This window comes from Doryrhamphus excisus, chromosome 1 (assembly GCF_030265055.1).
Source record: "Doryrhamphus excisus isolate RoL2022-K1 chromosome 1, RoL_Dexc_1.0, whole genome shotgun sequence".
NCBI classification, from domain to species: domain Eukaryota; kingdom Metazoa; phylum Chordata; class Actinopteri; order Syngnathiformes; family Syngnathidae; genus Doryrhamphus; species Doryrhamphus excisus.
The window spans coordinates 1,362,612-1,387,017 of NC_080466.1; the positions used below are offsets into that span (position 1 = coordinate 1,362,612).

A 24,406-nucleotide genomic window follows, 5' to 3' on the forward strand; every position below is an offset into this window, starting at 1 on the left:
TGGCACTAATACTTATTACGAAAATTAACCAAGCATCATTTTTGGTACTTTTTAGCCTCATTAGAAAATGCTGTTAATCAGCAAAGCACACTCAGCAAAAAAAAAAAAACATGGAATACCAAAGTCGGTTTAATATATCCTTTATTTTTATTTAGCAAAATTTCAGTAAAAACTCTTAATAAGTACAAATTTCCCTGTCAGTAGTTATTTATTTCCTCCAGCTGGCGTCCCCATGACTACGTATATTAAATCCACAAGAAAGAAATCAGTCAATCTGCTGAGCCGACGCCTCAATCAGAGATTTGACATCAAATTGTTATAAAGTTAGAAAGACACACAAGCTCTTACTTTTGGTTCAAACTGACAATTAGAATCCTGGCTAAGCAAACTAAGCAATCCTTTTTCCCTGTAAAAAAAAAAAAAAAAAATCAAATAAAATCGTACAATTCCAGACAACACCCACCTCGCTAAGCAACACTTCCCCCCCCTCCCTAAAAGCGCATCTCCACAGTTGTGTGGCAAAAAAAAGCACCATGTGTCAAATAGTTTGGGGTTACAGCAGGACAAAGTCGACAATTGCTTGTCAAAACTACCGCGCAGGCGCTCGTGTCGTTTAAAAGGCGTTAAAGATCCACCTGTGGTAGTCTTGTCAACTAGTCCTCTCGCTAAAAGATACAAGAAGAAAAACAAAGGAAGTTATGTGATCTTCACAACGTAAAATCTCTTTGGCATAGATAACCCACCCGGAAGCTGAAGCACACACACACACATGCACACACATACACACACACACACACACACAACCTTAGAAGTTTTTTTCGAGCCACAACCTACACGCATGGTCTTTGTATAAATGATGATCATCAATATTAGACTATAAAAACATATGTAAGACCTGTTAAGATTAGAAGTGGCATACTCGAGGATAGTTGTACTGTATATATTACATATAAGAAGGTACACTGATGCAGAGGGAATCAAGATCTTCTTTGTTCCATTAGAGCTTCTCCACCACCTTCATCTCATGTCAGGGTCTGTGACAAGGACAAAACAGAATGACAGAAACAAAAAAAAAACAAACACAATATTAGATATTAGATCCCAGTTAGGCTTGAGTAAGTTTCTTTGAATAAAACTACTTTAGAAACCTCAACTTGTGTACATTCTTCTCCTGTTGGCCAAAGTGTTCAGATTCCAGAGCCTCCTCCTAATTTAAATAACAGCCTGACTCCCGGTGGCATCTTACAAAAGAGACTAAACTCATCACGCAGCAACTTAACACCCAAATGTATACCTTGGAAATATACAAACATACATACCTATACGAGTTTAAAATTTGCATTGCATCCGAGCAATGTATTAATTGAGGCGCTGCAATGACGTCAGCTTCCCTCTGTGCTCTGGTGGACAAACAGCATTCCATTCACCATCCATTTGATGCCGCTTGTCCTCCAATGAAATGCTTTGCTCAGATGAAATCCATTATGGGGAATGTGTTAAGTCGCTGTGTGATGAGTTTAATGTTGTTTGTAAGATGACCTTGGGACTTTTACATTTTTGAGTAATGACCTCCCGCAAATGGGTTGACAAACTCGTCTTGAGTTTTTCATATTGGCTCCTGTCAAATGAAATGACACTAAAACACAAATTCATCTTGTTTGTTGGGTCTGAACGAGGAGGAGTAAGTCATGATCACTTCAATCAATCAGCAAAAGGCTTTAAGTCTTATAGAAATACAAAATAATTTGATAGTTAGATTTAAAGATCTCAGTGAGGAAGTCATCTTTGCACCTATTTTATCTGTTGCTACGTTTTCCATTTTCACGTATCAAACAGTTTATCTCTGAGATTTATTGTTTTATTGCATTATGTTTAGTACACGAGTATGGTGTAATAAAGCTGTGGTGCCGTACGAGGGCAGCGACATTTGCGACCTTTAACACCGACCTTTAATAAGGCTCAAACTGCTGTTGTCGGTCGTAGGGCATGTTGACGGCAAAATCGTCATGCATCACGCCATCAACGCCGTCCATGGGCATGTCACCGCCGTAGCCGCCATAGTTTTGGAAAGGAGCGTCCATCTCTGCAAAGACACAGCCATGTTTCAGAGAGGGCAAAAGATGCTAAAAGAAAGGTGATGTAATGATGGAGGATTGAGATGCAATGCACTTTAAAAAATAACGTCTTTCTTTTTTCTATGCCTTCTAAAGATGTAATGCATGGAATGGGACACACCTATTCTATCTAGATGGCTAATAGATAGCCGCTGGGGTGGGGGCACCATTCATTCATTTTCTACTGCTTATCCTCACGAGGGTCACAGGGGGTGCTGGAGCCTATCCCAGCTGTCTGGACTGGTGGCCAGCCAATCACAGGGCACATATAGACAAACAACCATTCACACTCACATTCATACCTATGGACAATTTGGAGTGGCTAATTAACCTAGCATGTTTTTGGAATGTGGGAGGAAACCGGAGTACCCGGAGAAAAAACCACGCATGCACGGGGAGAACATGCGAACTCCACACAGAGATGGCCGAGATGGCCGAGGGTGGAATCAAACTCTGGTCCCCTAGCTGTGAGGCCTGCCAGTAATGGCGCCATAGCTTGGTTACTATGCACCTCACATTATATTGTATAGAGCGTTGTTGTTTTTTTTATACGCAGAATAGGTGCATCCCATCACATGCATTCTTACTTAACTTATTTTTATCTGTTTTTATATCTTTAGAAAGTGAAAGCTGTGTGTTCATGTCTTGAATTGACGGACAAAATCTAATTTTTAAGTGCAGTTTTCCCTTAAGAGGCCCAGGGGGAAGTCCGACAGAGGTGGTGACTAATCCGACAGGGAAGTGATTGGTCAACTTGGGAAGATGACTTCTTGTATATGTTGACGTCATAGTGCCCGCGTGGGCTGTTTCTGCTGCTGGGAAGCAATCGCTTCACTCACGGCATTGCTCACTGCATGCTAATAATGCTATAACAGGCACACACACTCACCGTCTTGGTAGGGTACATCAAGCGGGACGCTGTTGTGGGCCTGCAGAGGGATCAGCCAAGGTCAAAACGAGTGTTGAATGTACAGTAAATATGCCAACAAAGGGATGTTTAAGAAGGTTGTGTTGTCGCCGTGGTAGCACCAGGAGCAACCAACACTCACCATTTCCCAGGCGGCGGGGTCGTGCTTGAACATGGAGTGTGTGAGCTCTCTGGAAACTCTCTTCTTGTACTCAGCGTTCTTATCCTCAGAGATGCGGAAGAGGACGGCGGCAGCGTACGTCGCTGAGAAAAAGTTAAAAAAAAAAGTATTTGCCGTATTCATACTTTCCAAGCTATTTCGCCAACTTAGCTGATGTTTCTGATTGCTGTTTTAGGGAGGGACAAGTTCAAGTTTGTGAAGAAGTAACACGGTGAATGAGGAGCCTACATTACGTCAATGTCATATTTGTGCCTGTACTGACTATGGTACAGTAAACCTCAGATATATCGGACTCGGATATATCGGAAATTCGCTCACAACGGACAGATAAAAAAAGAACCAATTTTTCTGTAATGTATTTCCAATAAAAATTCATTGCATATATCGGATTTTTTATAACGGATTTCGCCTATTTCGGACAAAATCTCCAGTCCCGTTCCAATTTCCCTCGCATATATCGGATGGCCGCATCGTGTCTTTCTCCTGGCTCCAGATTTCGGACAAATATAAAAGTGAGTGACGTCAATAATACTAGCACAGCAGTGAATGAGATCTTAACCTCACTATTGGAAATAACGTAGGCCTGACGGGCGTAACAGGGCCTAGCTTAATTAACAATTTGTTATGCTCAGAGTCCAATAAAGTTCAATTCTCATGACCTTACGTCTCTTTTCATTGCCCAGTCCAGGTACATTGGAAACATAGTCAAGGAAGTGCCTTTTCATAACGGATAAAATCCGATTCACACATATACCGGATATAAATCCGATATATGCGTAAAACGGACATTTTCCGGTATACGCATATAACGGATTTCGCTTATATCGGACAAAAGCAGTGGGAACAATTGAATCCGATATATCCGAGGTTTACTGTATCACTCGATGTCTTTTTGGAATTTTTGTATGATGTTCTCATAACATTCATTCATTCATTCATTCATTTTCTACCGCTTTTCCTCACGAGGGTCGCGGGGGGTGCTGGAGCCTATCCCAGCTGTCTTCGGGCGTAAGGCGGGGTACACCCTGGACTGGTGGCCAGCCAATCCCAGGGCACATATAGACAAACAACCATTCACACTCACATTCATAGCTATGGACAATTTGGAGTCGCCAATTAACCTAGCATGTTTTTGGAATGTGGGAGGAAACCGGAGTACCCGGAGAAAACCCACGCATGCACGGGGAGAACAATGTTCTCATAACATTTCTTTGTTATTCACTACGACAACAAAGTATTGAACTGAATGTAAAAACACGGGAGTCGTACCGATGCCCTCGTTGTTGGAGTGCAGCAGTTCCATCAGCGGAGGAGATGCTCCCTCGCTGTCGATGGCCTCGGCTGATTGTTTGTCCAGAGCCAGCTCACACAGCACGCCGGCCGCCACACGCTTCACATTGTCCATCGGTGAGTAGAGAAGCTGGCGAGGAGGAGAAGGAGGAGGAGGAGATTTATACAACAGACAGGAGTGACAACAAAAAAGGTGAGTTTTTCCCCACTAATACCTGAACAAAGAGAGGAATAGTCTGCAAATTGGCAATCTCTGCTCTGTTGACAGGGTCTCTGGCTAGGATGTGCAGAGCTCCGGTGCAGCCCTCCACAATCTCCTCCATCCTTACTCCATCCTGATGAAACACAACAGGTAGGACACAAAGACAACAATAGACACAAAAAGACCTCCTAAACAAGAAGCTTGTACCTGGTATGTCTGCTGGTTGGACGAGCCATGTTTCTGGGCATCCTGGTGGGCTTTGAGCAACAGGTGGACCAGGCGGGGGATGGCTCCCGCGTCCCTCAGTGGAGCCTGGTTCTCCTGGCACAGAGCCAGGTTACGGATCAGGCCAACCACCACCTTCAGGACAGGAAGCCATTACATTTAGCTTTGCGGTGTTTAAAACATATTTCATACAATCTGGTCACCACTCTCACCTTTATAACGGGCCAGTAGTACGGCTGGTTCAGCAGCTTGACGATGGCCGGGATGCCGTAGTGTCTCCTCACTGCGTTCTGTGCCACCTCAGCCTGCTGGTGGCGTGAAGTCAGGTGACGCAGGGCGCAAATGGCGGGTTCGGTCACATCCTCTTTCTCGCCAGCACGCAGTATAGCGTGGATCAGCGCTTCCACGCCGTTGCTCTGGGTGACCAGAGTTTTATTGTAGGCATTGTTGCATGTGAGATTGGACAAGACCCCGGTGGCACAGGTGAGCATGTTGATGTCGTCTGAGCTCAACAGGTTGACCAACACCTGCAACAGGCCGTCCATTCCCTCCTGAAACGCAGCAGGAACATTTCACGTGATTTGAGGGATAGTTGTGTAGTTGCACGATGACATTGAACACCTAAAAAGGGAGAACACACCTGCTTGGTGGCAGCATCAGACAGGTTCCTGAGTGTCCACAAGCAGTTCTGCATGAGACGCTGGCTCGAGCCAGTCAAGTGCTTGCCCAGAGCTTGCATCCCACCTGGAGGCAGCACACGCGTTAGCTCAAAAACTACGCACTGCAGTTGGTGCCGTATAACAAAGAGTTGCCACACCTGCATGACTGGCTCGTGCACACAGGTGTGTGAAATGAATACACATATCTCACATACCAGCCTCTACAATGGCGGGTTTGTTGCTGGGGCACACAGATAGGACTTTGAGCACACGACTGGTGGTCCACAGCAGTTTCTCATAGTTGTAGTTCCTCATGATGTGAACAAGACCCTCGGGACCCCCATTGGCAAGGATGATAAGCTGTGAGACAAAGATTATATATGATTATGAAGAGAGATTACATTATTTATGGAACACAATTTCAGTTGGACCTTATCTGGAAACGCCTTTAAGAATCGTGGCATATAGACTATGACCTGTCCAAGCACGCAGAACACATCCAATCCCATGTTCGGCTCTGTAGCCACACCCGAGGTTTGAATAAACGTGAAACCTGTTCAAATGCCACACCTGAATCAAACCATGCACACACACGCCTAACAAAGCATAAGTCAGGCATTTGTACCCGCGTCCTGACACACACAGAAACACACCTTGCTCTCCTGATTGCCATAAGACAGCAGTTGCAGACAGTCTGTTGTGATGGCCAAAAACTTGGGGTTGCTTTTCTTCAGGAGGGGAACCATTCTCTGCAGACCGTCAGCCAGACGAACGGCCATTTTGGCTCCCTCCTGGTGTAGGAGGAGGTTGTGGAGTGTTGTGATGGCGTAAAAGAGCACCGATTCCACGGGAGAGCTGAGGGACACCAAAGAGCGATAATGTCATTTTACTTAAGTCCTGGAGATGGCCAGTCTGGTCCACTAATTATACACTATATTGAATATCGTGGAGTGCCTTGATTGACATGTGAGAAACGCTGCAGTACCTGAGCATGCGGACAAGCGCAGGAATGCCCCCAGACTTAAAAATGGAGAGCAGACCCTCTCTTTTGTGGGAGAGGTTGTGGAGGATGCTGGCTGTGACTCGGGCTGTCTCCATGTCACTGGTGTTCTGCATGGCTCGGACCACTGCAGACACCACCTGCGGCGACTGCATCAACGCGTGGCGGGACGCCTCCTTGCGTGTCAGCTGGTTGACGATCTGAGCTGCCTTGCTGACCACCGCCTGAAGGAAAGACAACGATTTGGATTGTTGGGAATAAGGCTTCCGCTTGGAAATGATTTCTAGTTGAAATATTTGAAAGTAGTTTAGCTGGTTGTGTGGACAATATAAGATACGCGGATGCACCGATTGCATTTTTTATCTGCCAATAGCAGAGCTCTGTTTGCTTTAATATGCAAAAACGTCACATTACTATTGTTGATTTGATAAAGAAGCTGTACCAAATGCCTCTCTACAGGCAAGTACGATATTGTAGAGACCCAACAGTTTTGTGTTGTGTAGATAGATGTCAGGTGTGTGTGTGGACAGATCAGGATGTACCTGATCTTCATCGTTGAGCAGTTTGGTAAGTTCAGGCACGGCACGTGTGGCCAGCTCGGCGTCATCTTGGTAGTTGATCAGATGAATAATGGCCGCCTTGAGCATCTGGGAAGGCTCTGCCAGTCGCTGGACGTTGGTCATCTGGGACGGATCTGTTTGGGTCGTAGTCAAGATGGTCGTGCTTTCCTCCAGCGTCTCCGGGAACATGGCGGCACGCACACGCTGGGCTCTGGTCAACACGTATTGGGAGTCTGGAAAAGGAAGGGCATTCAATGATGACGATGCTCATCGTGCTATGCTAAAGGTGGGTCTTACCGGCCGGTTCTGTCGTGACGGTGGTCATGGTGTACTGCTTGGAGGTGGTGAAGTCGCCGTCATCATCTCTGACCGTGTTGGCTCCAGACTGGATGCCCGAGTCAATCTGGTATTTCCTCTCTTGCCACTCAGTTACCTTTGTGACTCCTCTGTCCAGCTCACCCACTGTCAAGCACGAAGGGAGGAGAAACTTCAAGTCAGACCAAATCCTTTTTAAATCCTAAATCCAATTTAAATGAACGACTGAAGAATTTCATTGACTAATATGTTCAAGGACATGAACACTTACTTTGCAAAGCCATCCTTGTCTCCTGCAGTCACAAGCCTGCAGAAAAAGCACAAGCCAAGGATATCTGATATTATATACAATATTAAGCTCTGCATCAACGAGTACACACTTCACATAACAACATGAATAAGCAACACCGCATTAATCCTACATTTTCATTTTCAAACATGAGAGCAAGGGACTGTATTTGAATGCTACGCGAGTGTGCAGCGTGAACGTTGCCCCCACGCCTTTCAAGCAAAATCACGGGGGAGTAGGGTGAAGACGGAGAGAAAGGCAGCTGTAAATTAGGAATGCTAGCTGCCTCTGCTGACCTTTCACCCTTGGGCCTCCACCCATACAGTCGTGGGAGCAGCTAGTGCTGACGCACGGCAAACAGGAACCTGTCGGGCTGGTTTTGGGTTAGTGTGTGTGTGTGTGTGTGTGTGTGTGTGTGTGTGTGACAGGGAGTTGAGAATACAAGCTGCACACAAGCTTGTCCCTAAATAGCTGTAACTTCAGCTTCGGCGCTTAATCATATTCACCTCAATACCGAATACAAGGAGCTTCAAGTCATGCAATTTTTTTGGAATACACAAGTGTTTTATCAGCATTCCGGATGACATAACAGACATGTGTCAGAGCATGTCTGCTGTAAAGACTTCCCGTCTTTTTGAATCATCTTTTTCTCAATCCAGTCCTCCTCCTTGTAGCATTCTAAAACATGTAAAACATTCAGTGTATCGGTTATTGCAACAAGTGTCTAGCTTTTGTCAAGATAATTCCGTTCATACATGTCCTCCATCATTTTCAAACATCAAACCCAAAATGACAAGGCTGAAAGAATGTTTGTCTCCTGCCCATTTCTGCAGCTGGGAAATGATCCACCACAGAAGTCTTCCTCGTCACAGAAACATCTGCATTTTTAATAGCCGTAACGTGCGACTTGATAACACAATGCACCCACTGTGCTGCTTCGTGTCGACTGACTCAAGTATTGTGCATCAGCATGTACAAAGAGTAGTGTGTTGGGAGTACTTGCTGGAGCAGACTGGATATGGAGCACAGTGATGGATCATAATTTGTCAAAAATCCTGAAATCATCTTTTTTGCACATGTTCGCATGAAAGAAGTAATTGACATTGAATAAGGTGATTTGGTGTATATACAAACCTACATATGTATTTCTCTCCCAGGTATCAAACTGAATGCCAATCGGTAGCTCCTGCAAAATTCTGGAATTACAATTTGCACATTTTAGATTAAAAGAAGAGTTTTCTCTCTGCTGCACAAACTGGCACTTTTACGTTAACAACAGTTAAACATGTATTTTTTGCCTTCAGCTGAGAGCACCTCTAGGGCTGTAGATCCTGCCAAACCAGGCCCCAAACTACTTGCAGCTACATGTTACATGATAACGCAATGCCTCGTGTGTACAAGATCACAGTAAATCACTGTTACGGGGTGTGGCCTCATCCTCATTAGATGCTAACTGGCCAAAGTTTTTTTCTGTTTATCAACCCAACTATATCAGCTTTTTGTTATTCTAGCTTTTGTCCACTGAAACTGCAACAGAGCCGACACAAGTTTCCTGTAAATCAGGGGCAGTCTTTGTTTTCCTGGGCGAGGCAGTGAGTTCAGCGAACTGTTGCAAAGCTGCGACACACCCCTCATATCACCTAGGTAACCGAAACTCCGCATGGGCAAAACGGGGGGCACTGTGGGGATTTTATCTGCTGACCCATCTGATGTCTAAAGGGCTTCCTTGTTTACAGATAAGGCTGTACAAGCTAGAAAAACAACAACAAGAAAAGTGTCCATTTTTGTGCTTCCGAGTGGACTTTGCTCTCTTCCAGTTAATGATACATGATTTCCCTCTCACTGTACATTGCTCCGTCAGCGCCATTCCCACAAACACATAATTGCACAGTAGTATGTAAGCAACACTCTTCACTCAGAAGGACAACACCCACTATCTCGTTGAGCAATGTCTTCCATGCATGGTCGGAAGCGCCTCTTTGAAGTAAAAAAAATACCACAGTCGCATTCGAAGTGAAAGCTGCAGGTGAACAAGTTGCAACAGAAATGCAGGGCTTGTACTGTTCAGCAGCGCCGCTAAAACGCCACTGTGACATTCCACACAGGCATAGCACATTCAAACCGTGCTGCGTCGAGCTGCCTCGCACATCATGTTTTCCCCACTCCCTTTCCGACCTCGCTGCTCTAAAATTATCTCACCAACCTGCTCATTAATTTTTAAACCTGCAGACACTCGAGTAACAATGGATATCGTCATGATGTCCACGCTCGCAACAAATTTACTGCCTCCCCTTTTCACTCAGGCATGCTAGACAGAGAGGGAGTGTCAGGGAGTGTCTCCCCACTCCCCAGTGGTGACAAGCTCTCAGCAGGGGTAGTGTATGTGTGGAATTATCGGAAATACACGGAATGGCTGGATGGCAGGATTCCAGCGCTGACAATTAACTATGAAAAGTGAAATATTTATACTTGTGTATTTCCACATAGTTTTTTAACATTCCAGTGAGCCAGATTTGGACTTTGCTGTCACAAACAGGATTGAATCAGCTGGGCAGGAGGCCCAGCGGGTTGGAGATGAATGCTGGTTGTACTTCATAAAGCAATGATTTGCTAGGCACTCTCTTATGGTTTGGCAAGAAGAACATTAGTACTCGACCTTTGCTGTCTGATTTCCTCAGCTTTTAGTGAAGATTTGAGTTTTGGGTAATAAATGAGTAGTGCATTAAACACGATTTTATATATATTAATGGGATATATTCTAAACCAGGGGTGGACAAACTTTTTGACTCATGGGCCGCATTGAGTTAACAAAATTGTGCAGGGGGCCAGAACATATATTTAACACACGTGATTTTACGCTTATAATTTTAATAATTTTAATAAATTTTAATAATTTTTTAATATTTTTTAATATTTTTTAATAATTTTTAATAATTTTTAATAATTTTTAATAATTTTTACGCCTTGATTTATTTGTCTAATTTTAATTGTCATACTATCAGCTATATGTTTTCATTTCTCCTTTTTTCAGGAGCACTTTTTAAACATCAGATACATCAAACTACGATTTTTTTTTTTTTTACTGAATAAGACATCCGACTTGAAAGTCATGTTGCCAGCTGGTATGTTAAAAGTTGAAATACTAAAAAGCAATTGGCGGGCCGGATTCAAACGTTTGGTGGGCCGCATGTGGCCCCCGGGCCGTAGTTTGCCCACCCCTGTTCTAAACACACAACCGATCTGTTTGGAAGCCCCTGAACCCAAAACAGCGAACAAAGTATTCTGCATTAGAGCAGACTTAGCAGTAGAGTGACTTGCAGCCATAACCAAATAGAAATACACAGCAAACACATTGAATAAACAGGGGAAACGGTGTTGAATATGTTCTTTACGTATATAAAATACAATCTGATTCAATATCAAATATGGCATAATGTCCAGGATACATGTTATCTTCAGGATTTCTCCTGATCTATTGTTTTTATCAATCCACTTTAGGGAACTGTGTTTTTACATTATGTTTCCGTGGAAGATGAAGTGTGTTAAACGTTTAAAAGAACACGGTGGGGTCCATCCATTAGCTCTGTGTTACATGCAAGATAGGTGTAGCCATTTTGGGGCATATTTGTGACAATTTAAGGCAGGTTTAAAGCATTTATAGTGATACAGGCGATATAACGATATATATGCTAAAGTGATCATTTATTTTAGTGTGAAAATAACGTTCAGTTTTGCTTGCCATTTCATGGACTTTTGGTTCCGGAGACTGACCCACTACTTTTTGATATGCACCCAGTTGGGTTTGGGTTTGATAATTGCCTAAACATGGATCCAAGCTACTTAGGAGCAGAGAACAACATGTAAGCTTGGAAACATGAAACGGCCAGAGTGAAAGCAAAGGAACGAAGAATGTCCTGAGTGTATTTTTTAATTTCAATATCAGCCACTTAGTCCAGCTCCTCCTGGAGGATCCTAATGCGTTCCCAGGCCAGTTGGGAGACATAGTCTCTCCAACGTGTCCTGGGTCTTCCCCAAGGCCTTCTACTAGTTAGATGTGCCCTAAACACATCCCGAGGTATCCTAACCAGGTGCCCAAGCCCCCTCATCTGGCTCCTCTCAATGCGAGACTCTCTCCCGGATGGCAGTGCTTCTCATGTCATCTCTTTAGGGCTTTAAAGTCCCATGCCATGCAATATTAGCTGGCTCATGCCAAGTCGTTTTCTCTCGTTAGAATGCACAGAAAAGAGAAAGAAACATGACTCTGCTGGACATATTAAAGTAAATGTTAAAAGCAAAAAAAGAAAAGCAACAACATCCCTGTGGTCCTCCATTGTTACTTTGGGTTTGACTTAAAATGCATGAGAAGGAAATACAAACCCATGATGGTTAGATGCCAACACCAGGGAGTGAAGCTAAGTGTTACCCTAATCTCAATTTCGAGCCATGTGATTGAGGTGCCAACAGCACGAGAGAAAGGGCAGATGGAAAATAAACAGTCAAGAGACACTTTGGAAAAAAGGACTACGATAGCAGTGACTAAACCACAGGTGACCCCGGGAGTCCAATTTGCAGGTTTTTCCTATAATATATACTTGTAATATAGATAATTTAACATTTAATGTTTACACTGACATGCGAATAAAGAACAGATTAAGCTGGCACACAAGTGTAATGCTTTCACCATCTGTATAGACACAGATCAAGTATTAGACGTATCGCCTGACAGACACACACACACACAAACAAACCCTGACATGCAACACAAAGCCCCCTTACGTTGAACCGTTTCCCTGATGACTTACCACACCAAGCACCAGGTGCCCTCGGTAGAGAACTGGGCAGACCCCAAAGCGGATCCAGTTTAACACACCCAAAATCTTCCGGTCCCAAAGCCACATATGGCCCCGCTGTTTGCGTAACAGCAGTTCCAGCACTATAACGGACCTCGGAGGGGTTAACTGGATAGATGTTCATTAGAAATCAATATAGATGGAAGGTTGTGAATGACGCACGGCTAATGGATTCTGTGCGGTGGGTGACAGGAAATAGGGAGTTAAAATTATCTAACACCACTGCTGGATCCAAGAGGAGTCGTTTATTGAGAAAAGCTGTACTTTGGCAAATGCTGACATCAAACTATGGAGACACACTTACACGAATAACTAATTGCACAATTGCTGACCTTCCTTTTGCAAAAACAGTGTTTTTTGCAAATTGACTAACAGATGATGATGATGGAATCCAGAGGACAGGAACATCACCAAGCCAAGAGCTCGGGGAAAGAATGGAAAATGACATACTTCTGGTGCAGTGTTGCGCAACACACAAATTAAATGTGTCTAAAAAAAGGCAGATATTGCAACACACTCCCCTTCTTTGGGTGATCTGGAAACATTCCTGGCACTCTCAACACAAGTCAACTGGAGCAGCACACCGAATGAATAAAATAAGAAGCCCTTGTATTCATTCGCCAGCTAATTTACTGCACGACTTCAAAAGGGTTGACTGAGGCCAGTGGATGGGGTTTGGTGGCTGTGGACTGGTGTGTAGGGTGATTTCTTGTGAATCAAAGGAAATGCGAGTTGTCTCTGAGGAGGGGCCCCATGTGTCGAGCAGATCATATTACATAGGCTGATAAAGAAGGGAGGGAAATGGTGAGAGCCGTGTGCTCGGCCTGACAATGACCTTTCATTGGCATGGCCTGTGCAGCAGATTGGTTGACATAACAGTCGGACATATTTGTTCATTCATTGAATTATTCATTATTTACTCATTTCCCATTTATTCATTTTATTAGTATGTGTGGATTTGTAAAACGGGCTTGTGTCTAATAAACATGCACATATTTGTATCAGACAGCTCCGTGTGGAGATTGCATGTTCTCCCACTTCTCTTCCGGCTTCCTCCCACATTCCAAAAATATGTTAGGTTAATTGGAGACTCTAAATTGTCCATACAAATGGATATGAGTGTGAATGGTTGTTCATAATAGTTGGCTGGCGACCAGTCCAGAGTGTACCCCCCTCTTGCCCAAAGACAGCTGGGATAGGCTCCAGCATACTCACTCCATGACCAAGTGAGGATAAGCAGACTGAAGTCAATAACTGTTAATGAACAAGTCAAAGCTCTCAGATGCTCTGCGTTATTATATGTGCTCTCGCCTGTCCATTTTGTTTGTGTGTTCCACAGCGGATGAAGACCGCAAGAGTCTCCTGTCGCAGCGGTCTCCATTTGCGCATGTAAACACTGTGGAACATACACCCAACAATGAACAGACGAGTGGGTGTAGTGATGTGAACGGACAGAAAATAACACAGGGAAGCCAAATCTTTACTTATGTGACCGCAGCAACTAGCCGGAACTACTTTCCTCCGCACCGAAATCCGACCAAAACTCCACTAACGGGACAAAGTGGGGGGTAAGTCACTGTTGATGGACTACACTTCTAATGGGGTGTCATACTGGTTCATGTAAAAAAAAAAAAAATCCAAATTAGGGTTTCAAACTGAGTGAAGAAGACACAAAGCAGCTTACCATTTCCACACAAACTGAGAGGAGAACCTTTTCCCCCAGTCAATCTCAGCCAGTTTAACCTTACTGATGTCTCGTGGCCAGAATAATACCTATCCTTATGTTTTGACTGATATAGACCATAACCTACTACCAAACAGTAATCATTAATGAATAACTTTCTCCACAATCATGACATAGCGTGGGAGCCATAATCGAACCGCCATATTGCGTCGGTTGCCTGTATTATCATAATTTGGTCTCAAAATAATGTTGACAATAATATCATTTATACAATAACATTTCAAAATGCACCTTTGTTGTTTTGTGACTTAGTTAAGAAGACTGTCCAGTCATAATTTTTGTTATTGTACTTTTCTTCAAAACAATGTTAATATCTTGTCTAGTTCTCATAGACTCAATGACAATCTTACGATGCGTCCTGCTAGCCCAAGGCGATGGATTGTGATAATTTCGTGGAATGGTGTGGACATTACTCTTTGCAGGCTCGCTTTCAGGATTTTTCAAAATACATCTCTGGTGGAAAACATCCAACTTCTTGTCCAAGTTCTTGAAAATATATAAGTATATGTGATATTGAACAAAAATGAAGATGATCGTGTCAACACCAAAAGCTCAGCATGCCTGTACAACTCCATTGTTCTGTGCACCGTTCTTTACGCCAGTGAAATGTGGAAGAGCTCCGTAGAGAAGTCTTTCAAATTAGGAGTGGTGTGACATAAACATTTATGCGTCCTTCAAGTGTATTTATAAGCATATAAAAGTTAATTGTGTTGTCTTGGAAGCACCAATTATTGATGTGTTATGTGGAATGTCAAAATGGCTAAATTCCACATCACTGTCTCTTACGCTAAGAGGGGTTTTTCTGCAAGGATATTGCATTTGGATCCACCTATGAAGTAAAAAAGATGTGCCACCCCAAAAAGTGTCCGAAAATAAGATGGAAAGAGAAGGGCCCAAGTGTCTGATTGAACACAGACTTTCTGTGTGTTAAAGAGTGGAAAAGAGTGGCATTATTGTTCCTTTGACTGCTGTCACAGTGAAAAACACCAAGGGATTCAAGTGTCTCTACTGGATGCAACCAAAGAGCCTGAAAACTTTTGTGCTTACGGGCCAAGTTTGGTGGCCAAAGCCACGTTTGGGAACAGACAAGCACTTTCTGCTCACACTGACACGGTTGTGCATCATTGTATGCTTGCACAGTGAGGAGATGTGACACATGATGAATTTTTCAGAGAGAATACAAACATCCAACTAGAGGGAGGAACAGGAGGGAATGGCAGCCCAGAGGAATACAACACTGGGAAAAGTCCAGCTGACAAGCACAAAGCCACAGCAATGTATCAAATCTAAATCCTTTAAAAATGCAGCTCCAACAGAAAAATAACTTAGCAGAAACTATGAGTCACGGCATTCTCGCTTGCTGTGTGATACTGTGATACAACTTTCCATTTGAGATGCTGGAGTGTTTTCATGTTTATGACCTAACAAGTCCCTGGTGATTTACTTTGTGTCAAAACCACACCGTCGCGGTCCCCACTTTCCTCAATTAAAGCATTGGGAGTAACACAAGGAGACTGGGAAGAAAATACACATAAAAGGTAAAAAAATAGAAACACAAACCCGTATCAGGAATGAGAGTCATTGCCCGGATAAACAAAATCACCAAACTGCAAAACATTTTCATTGGAGGCAGTGACAGCATCAAGTTCACTCACTCCTGCTTGGATATTCAGTTGGTAATGAAAGACCGATAATGTATTCATGAAGAAAACAGAGACTGCTGTATTTGGCATGCAAGCCTGATATGCTGGGGTTTAGACAAGAGTTTTGCCAGAGGCAGACATAAACTTTACAGACTTAATTAACTGGAAATGTTGAGTTAATCTGCACCATTGTGTCTTCCCACAGTTTAGTAGAAACTGCAGTTCAGGGATATGCAGTACAACCAGCTTTGAAACTAATTGAAAAAAAAATTAATCCACAGTCATTCCTATCATTATGCCAGTAAAACCACATCAGGCCTATAGTCTGTCCAGAAACTCTTCTGTATGGGAACAGGGTGACAAGGCAAGGTGACATGCAAAGACACAAAACAGGTCACGCGACATGTATGCCGAGTGGCTCCGACCGAGCCCTCAGAAAGTACTCAGTCAGGCACAGGAGAGGGAGGAAACAGGAATTTACAGGAAAATTCATTCTGCCAGTCAAACAAAGAGGTTAGGCTACATGCCATACACATACACTAATCCCCTTTTTCAAAGTGTAGACCTATTTATAAACGCAAGGATCTCCTGGCCCCTTCCTCTGCTAATGTAGGACAGTATGAGGGAATTAAGCAGGAGGGGGGGGGGAGATTATCACTGTGCTACCACAGCTGTATCTGTGAAATCTAAAGCAAGTCACCCCCTGCTGCTAGCCCAGCACCCATCCACCCTCTTCCCCCGAGGGCAGACGGGTGCAGCTTTCCAGCCACAAGGCTTGTCTGCTGCTGCTACTTGAGACAACATATTGGCACCCTACTCTCTTCATCCAGACACAGACGACTACCTAGACTGGACATACATACAGCTGGACTCCATTAAAAACACATCTTTTCACCTTGCAAAACAGTAACGCTTAAAACATTTTACATGTCAGTTTATGTTGATGCAAGAAGTTGGACATGACGTTAATCGCATCAGAAAAGGGGAGGATGAGGAAAAACGTCATTTCAGCTCAATGCTGATTTCGGTGGTATTAATCATCAACCTAAATGAAAGGAATGTGTGCTCCCGTGGCTGCTAAGCGGGATTGGAAAAATGCTTTCTTGTCAAGCCTGGAGCAACAATATCAGGGCCAGCTTGGCAGCGGCAGGAGAAGAAGCTGTAGTAACAACCATTTAAGGGATGATTCATTATTTAGTGTCACACAATACAGTGATGTGTCACGTGTCAACAAAAGATGGCTCCCAATTTGGTATTAGTATGGGGGGGAGGCTTTATTTAGCGGCACCCATTATTCCAAATACAAGTTAATCTCCAGACTATTGTCTTTACTGTGTTTTGGTGTTAGAAATGCATCAAAAATGGATCAAAACAACAATTTCAGTTTAGATTACATTAAAAAGAACCAACCAAACCATGCACGACCAAGCACTTGGCGACGGAGGCAAGGAAAAACTCCCTATACGGAAGAAACCTCAAACAGGGGGCAGCCATCTGTCTCAAATGTTGGGATGAGCGAGACATCAAGAGGGACAGAGGGGATATTGGCGTTATTGTTACCAAGCCCAAACCACTTTCACTGCACAAGTTGGCAACTGCTGGAGTCAATTAGTCAATTTCAGCTCACATTTCAGTAGTAGTATCATAAAACACAGCAAATGTTGACTTATTAAACATATTAATATCTGTAATCTTTTATGATTAAAGTTGTCTTCATAATTCAAGCTTGTATACATTCTGAATATTTAAATGTCACTTCTAGTTCAGGAGTATCCAAAGTGCGGCCTGGTAAATTATTGCAACATTGTAAAAATAAAACTTTACACTGAAGAAAAGAGCAAAAATTAGGAAAATAGAAGTAAACGGCACAATTTAACACAAAGCTTTGGCTTTACATATATGCAAAAGGTATTTCTAAATACTTTTTTTGTTTTTCCTGTATGTGACGCTGGGCGGGTAAAGTTTGGTCCCCCCTGCTCTCGTCATTCACCTGTCTCACGCGTGTACGCGCATACACTCTCTGCGCGCTCCCTCTGATAACACTGTGGGACTTTATTGACAAATGACGTCAAGAAAAGCAGTCGATACTAAGCCCAAAGATGAAACACAATGATTCCACAGCTAGAAGTACGTTAAAACATGACAGATTCATATTTTGACGAAAAATGGGGAACTGCTAGCATAGCCTGAATTACAAGAACAGGTAGCAGCCTGCGCGAGGCATGCGGAAATGAACAGCAAACACGAAACACATTCGTTAGCTTCATTAGCTTAACGACTAACTGTCGACTTGAGTCATAAATACATTAATAAAACCTTACACGTTACACCTAGGTTCGATTTTCTAGTTACAAAACAACAACGACTGAGAAACAACGAGTGGGGACAACAGTAGTTTCGGAACAAAATGTAACAAAACTCACCTGTCGACTTTTTTTTTTTTTTTTTTACAAACAAGCGTTCGAGAGTATTCCCCAGCAAAAGCTGTTTTTCGTTCGGGCAGGACACTTGCTTGCTGTATTCGCCCAACTTCCAGCCACTCTCGCCCGTAGCACTGCTGGTAGAAAGTCCACAACACACAAGAGTCAGAGCGGCGTCACCTCCGCGCAGACTCCGCCCCCTTCTCAAGCGACCCCACCCTGTTTGCTTTGCTGCTGCTTTTTAAACGTTACGACTCTTTAAAGTCAGTGCCTTTCAAGTCTGGAACAACCTCAGATATACGGTTTGTTCGGATATCTTTATGTTACAATTCATATTTGTGACTTGTTCTTTGGACGGTATTGCTACCATAACAGTTAACATACCATAACATATCTTTTGCAATCTGTCATGTCTTTGATTATGACGTGTGTGTGACGTAAACAGTCATTGTGCTTCCTTAGCAGACAGTATAGAGGGGAAAATGCGCTCAACTATCCTTGCCAACCTAGCTTGGATTCATCACCTTCGTTAAAAAAATGAAGGTGATTTATGTTTGGAAAATAATAAGAAAATAATATAATAATAATAATAATAAGAAGAAGAAGAAGAAGAAAAACGCAAATTGGACATGTCCTGAAAATAAACACTGAAAAGTAAATTGTGCAACAATAAGTGCTTTCTTGGAACTCCAACCACTCATAGTGTTGCAACATTGTTAGGAAGCATTGAATCATTAAAGGGCTAAATTCCACATTATTGTATCAAACCTAAATTTACTGTTACTGTATGCACTTCTTCATGCCCACTTGCTTAAGATAAGGGTCAGTTTGTGCAATGATTTAGTTTTAAATCTTGATTTAGATTCAACACTTCCATGCTAAGCAATTGTATGATTTTAAAGCAGCCTATTTTATGTACAACTTTGAAAACACTGCATCATATTTCCATTCTTTGGTGCTGTCATGCGTATGATGCACCTGCATTTGTCAGAAAGGCCACACCTTTGTGAAGTAACAGTGAAACCAGACAACCAAAGTGAGTCATCACAGACGGGAAGCACAGGAATTACTCATGCAGTTCATCGTGATACCGTTGCTTGTTACAAACACATATTTTCATATACATTAAATCCTGAATACACTCAATTTGAGATGCAGTTTTGGAGGTTGACACTGTGAAACTGGGATGCAATGTTTACATGCTCCTGTAGTGTTGACTGCGGTCAATTACCAATAAGATATTCACTATTGTAGTTCACATTTGTCCATGTTGTCTGTTAGGTCAGACATATTCATACTATTCATGTCACCTCCGGCCACATAGTCACACATTTCCTGCGGGTTCTCCTTTGTGACAGTTATCATCTGAATGGAGAAGATTGCAAGGCATGCTGGGTAATGGTCGGTTATGTGGGTCATTATTTAACAAAGTGAATGTGTGCATTCACAGGCTTCTTTTAAAATAGCCTTAAGTCCGCTTGACACTCTTGGGTTGTTTTTTTTTGTTCCTTAAGGGCACATACCTCATATTTTCCTGACTACTTAGAATCGAACAGTGCAATTTATGCTCCCTTTTGATCATGTCAGGGTTTAGCTTAGCATTAAATGTGATTTGAGAAGTAATAACCTCAATGTTTTTACTTTACAGTCGATCCCTGATTTGTGTGGGGGTTCATGGTGAAAAATGCAAGTTAATGATACACCCGTAAATATTTCCATTTTGACACATGGCTCGCTCCAACCCCTCCAAACCCACCTGCTAGCTAAAGGGAATTTTGCCCATCATCATGTAATGAAAGATAATTAGTTAGTATGAGCTAGCCAACAATGCACATCATTGGGAGGGACTTATTTTTAATAAGAAACCCTGGAAAAAAAACCTCTAACAGCATTGTTTATCATTTGATAAACATGCTGTGATCGTGCATTAACATGTATATTACTGTAGTAAAGTAAAGTACACTACTTCTGTCTATAACGGCAGCATATACACCGACAACACTTACAATGTCCGCTCTCATTGGGATGGCTGTGTCTTCCAGCACAAGAAGTGTGCTCCAGAGTTCTGGTAAAAAATGCTGACTGCATTTTCTCGAGTATTCAAATTGAAATTGAGAGTTGTGGATTTTATGCAGAAATGGATGACTGCAGTATTGGATAATGTAGTAATAAACATCTGGATTTAGGATTTTGTATTAGAAGTTTGTATTTTTGGACCACACCACCATTCCAGTGCTTCATCCAGCATGTCTAAACGTCCAATGTACGCTGATGCATACTCAGCTACCAAAAAAAAAAATCAAATCTTGGCAACAAAACAGCTCATAATAAATCTAATTATTAATACATTTACATAATACATTTTTTTTTTACAATATGGTGAGTGCAAAAAAATTTTTTGGACTGGAAACGGCTCCCGGGCTACAGTGTGGACACCACTAATGTACATGACACAGGTTGTGTATGAATGTGGCTATTGTTTCAAACAATGAACTGGGAACTCGATCAAAGCGCAACAGAAACACAATGAACATCTGTACAGACAAATGCGTCTCGCAGGATGCCAATACCATTTGCCTGTTTTACAAAAGTGGCCTGTTTTGGTCGCTCTCATCTTCTGCTTTACACCCCACAGGAAATGGCCCCATTGTCCCAGGGAGAGGAAGTGGCTTGAAGCAGACCACTAGCTAGATCTATTGAGAGTGTGGTAAATTATTAAGCATCACTTACAAATGGAAGGCACATAAGGATTGTTGTGTTGGCTGACCACAGTGAACCACCAAGACAACCAATCTCTACTAAGTGACTTTTTTACAGTTGAGTGATTTGATGAGCAGTGATGTGTACAGTCGGTAAGCCTAAAACTTTGTCATTTTTTAAAATATCATTTTAATGAAAAAAAAAACCCAACTTTATTTGTGATCAATGGAATTGCATGTCGTTACAATGAAACATAAGAAAATGTCCAAACCATGCTGCATTTTTGCGCAATATTTAATAAATTAAATCAGTTATATTTTTTAAAATACTGTATTGGTTGGTCATAATCAAAAACAAACAAAATGGTTGACCAGGAAAGATTGGTCATTGAATGTGAGGGACACTTGTCATTCCGGCTATCACCAGTAGAGACCGACAGAGAACATAATTTATCGACTTTGCCTTGTCTGTAATGTTGATGTTTGGAATTCCGTTGTCCGTTGAATGCATCTTAGCATGAGTGTGATTGGTGGATAATGAGGAAGTGTGTGTTGTTGGAGGACTTGACTTGTGTCCAAGCTTAATAATATAGAGTTAACAATAAAAATATTGGCGTGTTAACGTTGGCAACAAAGTTACAAACAAGAGTCAAATACTTTTGTCGATGTCGGGACACAGTATTTAGGTACTTAAATGTGTTATCGCTGCAGTCAGTTCACCGAATTGCGTAAACTACTACATTGCCCATAATGCACCTCTCCGACGATGACCAAATGGAACACAAAGCGAACCAGCTTCAATGACAGCTGAGCAAAGTTTGCCGAGGGAAACTTCAACGCCGACTATAACCTTGAACTGACGCGAGTTAGCTGACAATGTAAGTGCAACAACTTGTACTTTTAAACCTCTCTACAGTATGACCACCTGTAGACGTTGAGTGTTTGTGTCTTACGCCAAACTTTGAGGTACGTTTCATTTCTATATCAGTGTGTTGTATCAGTGGGTGTTCCTGGGAAAACACTGTATTTCCAGCAACATTTACGGGTTGGTTATAAATTATGCCCATATTTCATGCAGAGAGCCTGTTTGTCAAGTGAACATTAGCAACGACAGTTTTGATGTCACTTGTCTTGTTTTGCTAATTACGTAAATGAAGGTTGTTATTGTGCCGATCAACAACCACAATTCAATAACTCAAAATAAAACCTTGTACATCATATGACCCAAAGGGCATATATTTTACTATACTGATTATTATAATGACAATGACAACTCCACAAATCGACTAAATTGGAATTTTTCTTAGCTAATGTTTTAGCATTTGTTTTATCTACATATTTAGATTCCTTGACCATAAAAACATACAATGGAAGCGCTTGAACTACATAAATAATGCTAACATGTTCATGTTAGCATGCTAACACCTAGCATTATAGCGCTAAGCATTAGTACAAGTGCCTACCTCTGAAAATGATACATTTGTGTAATGATAGCATGCGATTGCCTAGCATGATAGCACTGACTGCTTACGTTTATATTCATGAAAATTGCAAAAAATGCAAGTATGCTCATGTATGCATGCTAGCAGTGTTAACAAGCTAATGTTATCATGATAACACCTAGCATAGCAGTGTCTACCTATGAACATGGCTAAAAAGCCAACACGTTAATGTTATAATATACTAACACCTAGCATAGCGCTAAGTATTTATACAAGTGTCTACCCATGAAGACTGAATGCCACTAGCATTTCATGCAAATGTTAGCATGCTAACACCTAGCATGATAAAGGCTAAATGTTCCAAAACAAGTGCTCTGACAATTTTTTTGTGGATTTATATGCTCCAAAATGGCGACATATCTTGCCTGTATAACATGGCTTGTGGGTGGACTCTACTTCAAACGGTGTTCTTGTTAGCATTGTTAGTTAGCGCTGCAGTAACACACTTCACCTTCCGCGGAATCAAGGGTTCGCCAACAGTTCTTCAAAGTAGATTGGTAGAAATCCTGGTGGAAGCATGTATCCTGGATATTACGCCATGTTTATGATTTTGAATTAATGTCACTTCTGTTATTGTCTGAATTTTGACGAAAAACCAAAGAAATAACATACAAAAACTCTGAGGGTCGCATTATTTGTCAAGACAGATTTCTTTCATGATTCAATTTTAGTTACATTGACAGCGGACTACGCTGATTACATTTGTGCTGGTACACGTTTTGGATGCAGCAAAATGCGTTTGGTGCACAATGAGGTGAAAACACAACATTTTAAATGTAAATTCCACTGTTTTGCATAATTCCATTGTCTTTATGACATGACTTTTGCATGTCACAAAATGGAGATGTGCAGTTGGGCTGAAATTGACGCTGCAAAAAATATTCCACACTATTTCCCATGTTTATTCAGTGTATTTGATGTGTTTTTGTATTAGGTTATAGCTGCAAAGCACTGTAGTCTGTGTGTATCATGCCCCTAAAAGTGACTGGTACCGCTTTCAGGAGACTGACAATAAAATATGAAGAAACTTTGAAGATGCGACCAACCTTAAATTCTTGAATTCTTGCCTTAAATAAGCATGTGAGTAAGCATTACTAATATATGCTAAGTGCTACATGTATGATCTACACCAGGGGTGGGCAAACTTTTTGACTGGCGGGCCGCATTGATTTAACAAAATTGACGGGGGGCCAGACAGATATTTTACACGTAACAGTCCAGCTGGAATTATTGTATCTGTAAAAGTGTCATGCAATCTGCTATATGTGCACTTTGAGATCATTTATTTGATGTAAAGTGTGTTATATATTTATAATAAGAAGAATAAATTTATTATTATTTTATATTATTATTATTTGTTATTATTATTATTATTATTATTATTATTATTATGTGCCTGTGTCCCTTTTTTCAGGAGCACTTTGTAAACAACAGACCGCATCAAATAATGAAATTATTGTATCTGTAAAAGTGTTATGCAATCTGCTATATGTGCACTTTGAGATCATTTATTTGATGTAAAGTGCATTATACATTTATAATAATAAGAATAAATTTATTATTTAATATTATTATTATTATGTGCTTGTGTCCCTTTTTTCACTTTGTAAACAACAGACCGCATCAAATAAAGAAATTGATAAAACCGCCAAACCATGAAAATGTCGTCTCAAGCCATGATGCCAGCTTGTATGTTGACTTTAAATGAAATACTTTGGAAAGAATGGGCGGGCCGTATTCAAACACTTGGCGGGCCGGATGTGGCCCCCGGGCCGTAGTTTGCCCACCCCTGATCTACACCATTGC

General features: G+C 41.9%; 1 protein-coding gene across 1 annotated transcript; it reads right to left on the reverse strand.

Moving 5' to 3' along the window:
• Positions 1-124: 124 nt before the first annotated feature.
• Positions 125-18,595, reverse strand: jupa (junction plakoglobin a). The gene is made up of 16 exons (XM_058064690.1): positions 18,403-18,595; positions 7,725-7,760; positions 7,436-7,600; positions 7,121-7,371; positions 6,564-6,802; positions 6,232-6,433; positions 5,794-5,938; positions 5,560-5,663; positions 5,132-5,470; positions 4,902-5,054; positions 4,708-4,827; positions 4,472-4,622; positions 3,164-3,285; positions 3,004-3,043; positions 1,948-2,083; positions 125-1,034 (listed from the first exon to the last, which is right to left on the reverse strand). The coding sequence occupies exons 2-15, from the start codon at positions 7,735-7,737 to the stop codon at positions 1,950-1,952; spliced, it is 2,178 nt and encodes a 725-aa protein (XP_057920673.1). The 5' UTR covers positions 7,738-7,760; positions 18,403-18,595; the 3' UTR covers positions 125-1,034; positions 1,948-1,949.
• Between the last annotated feature and the right edge of the window lie 5,811 nt (positions 18,596-24,406).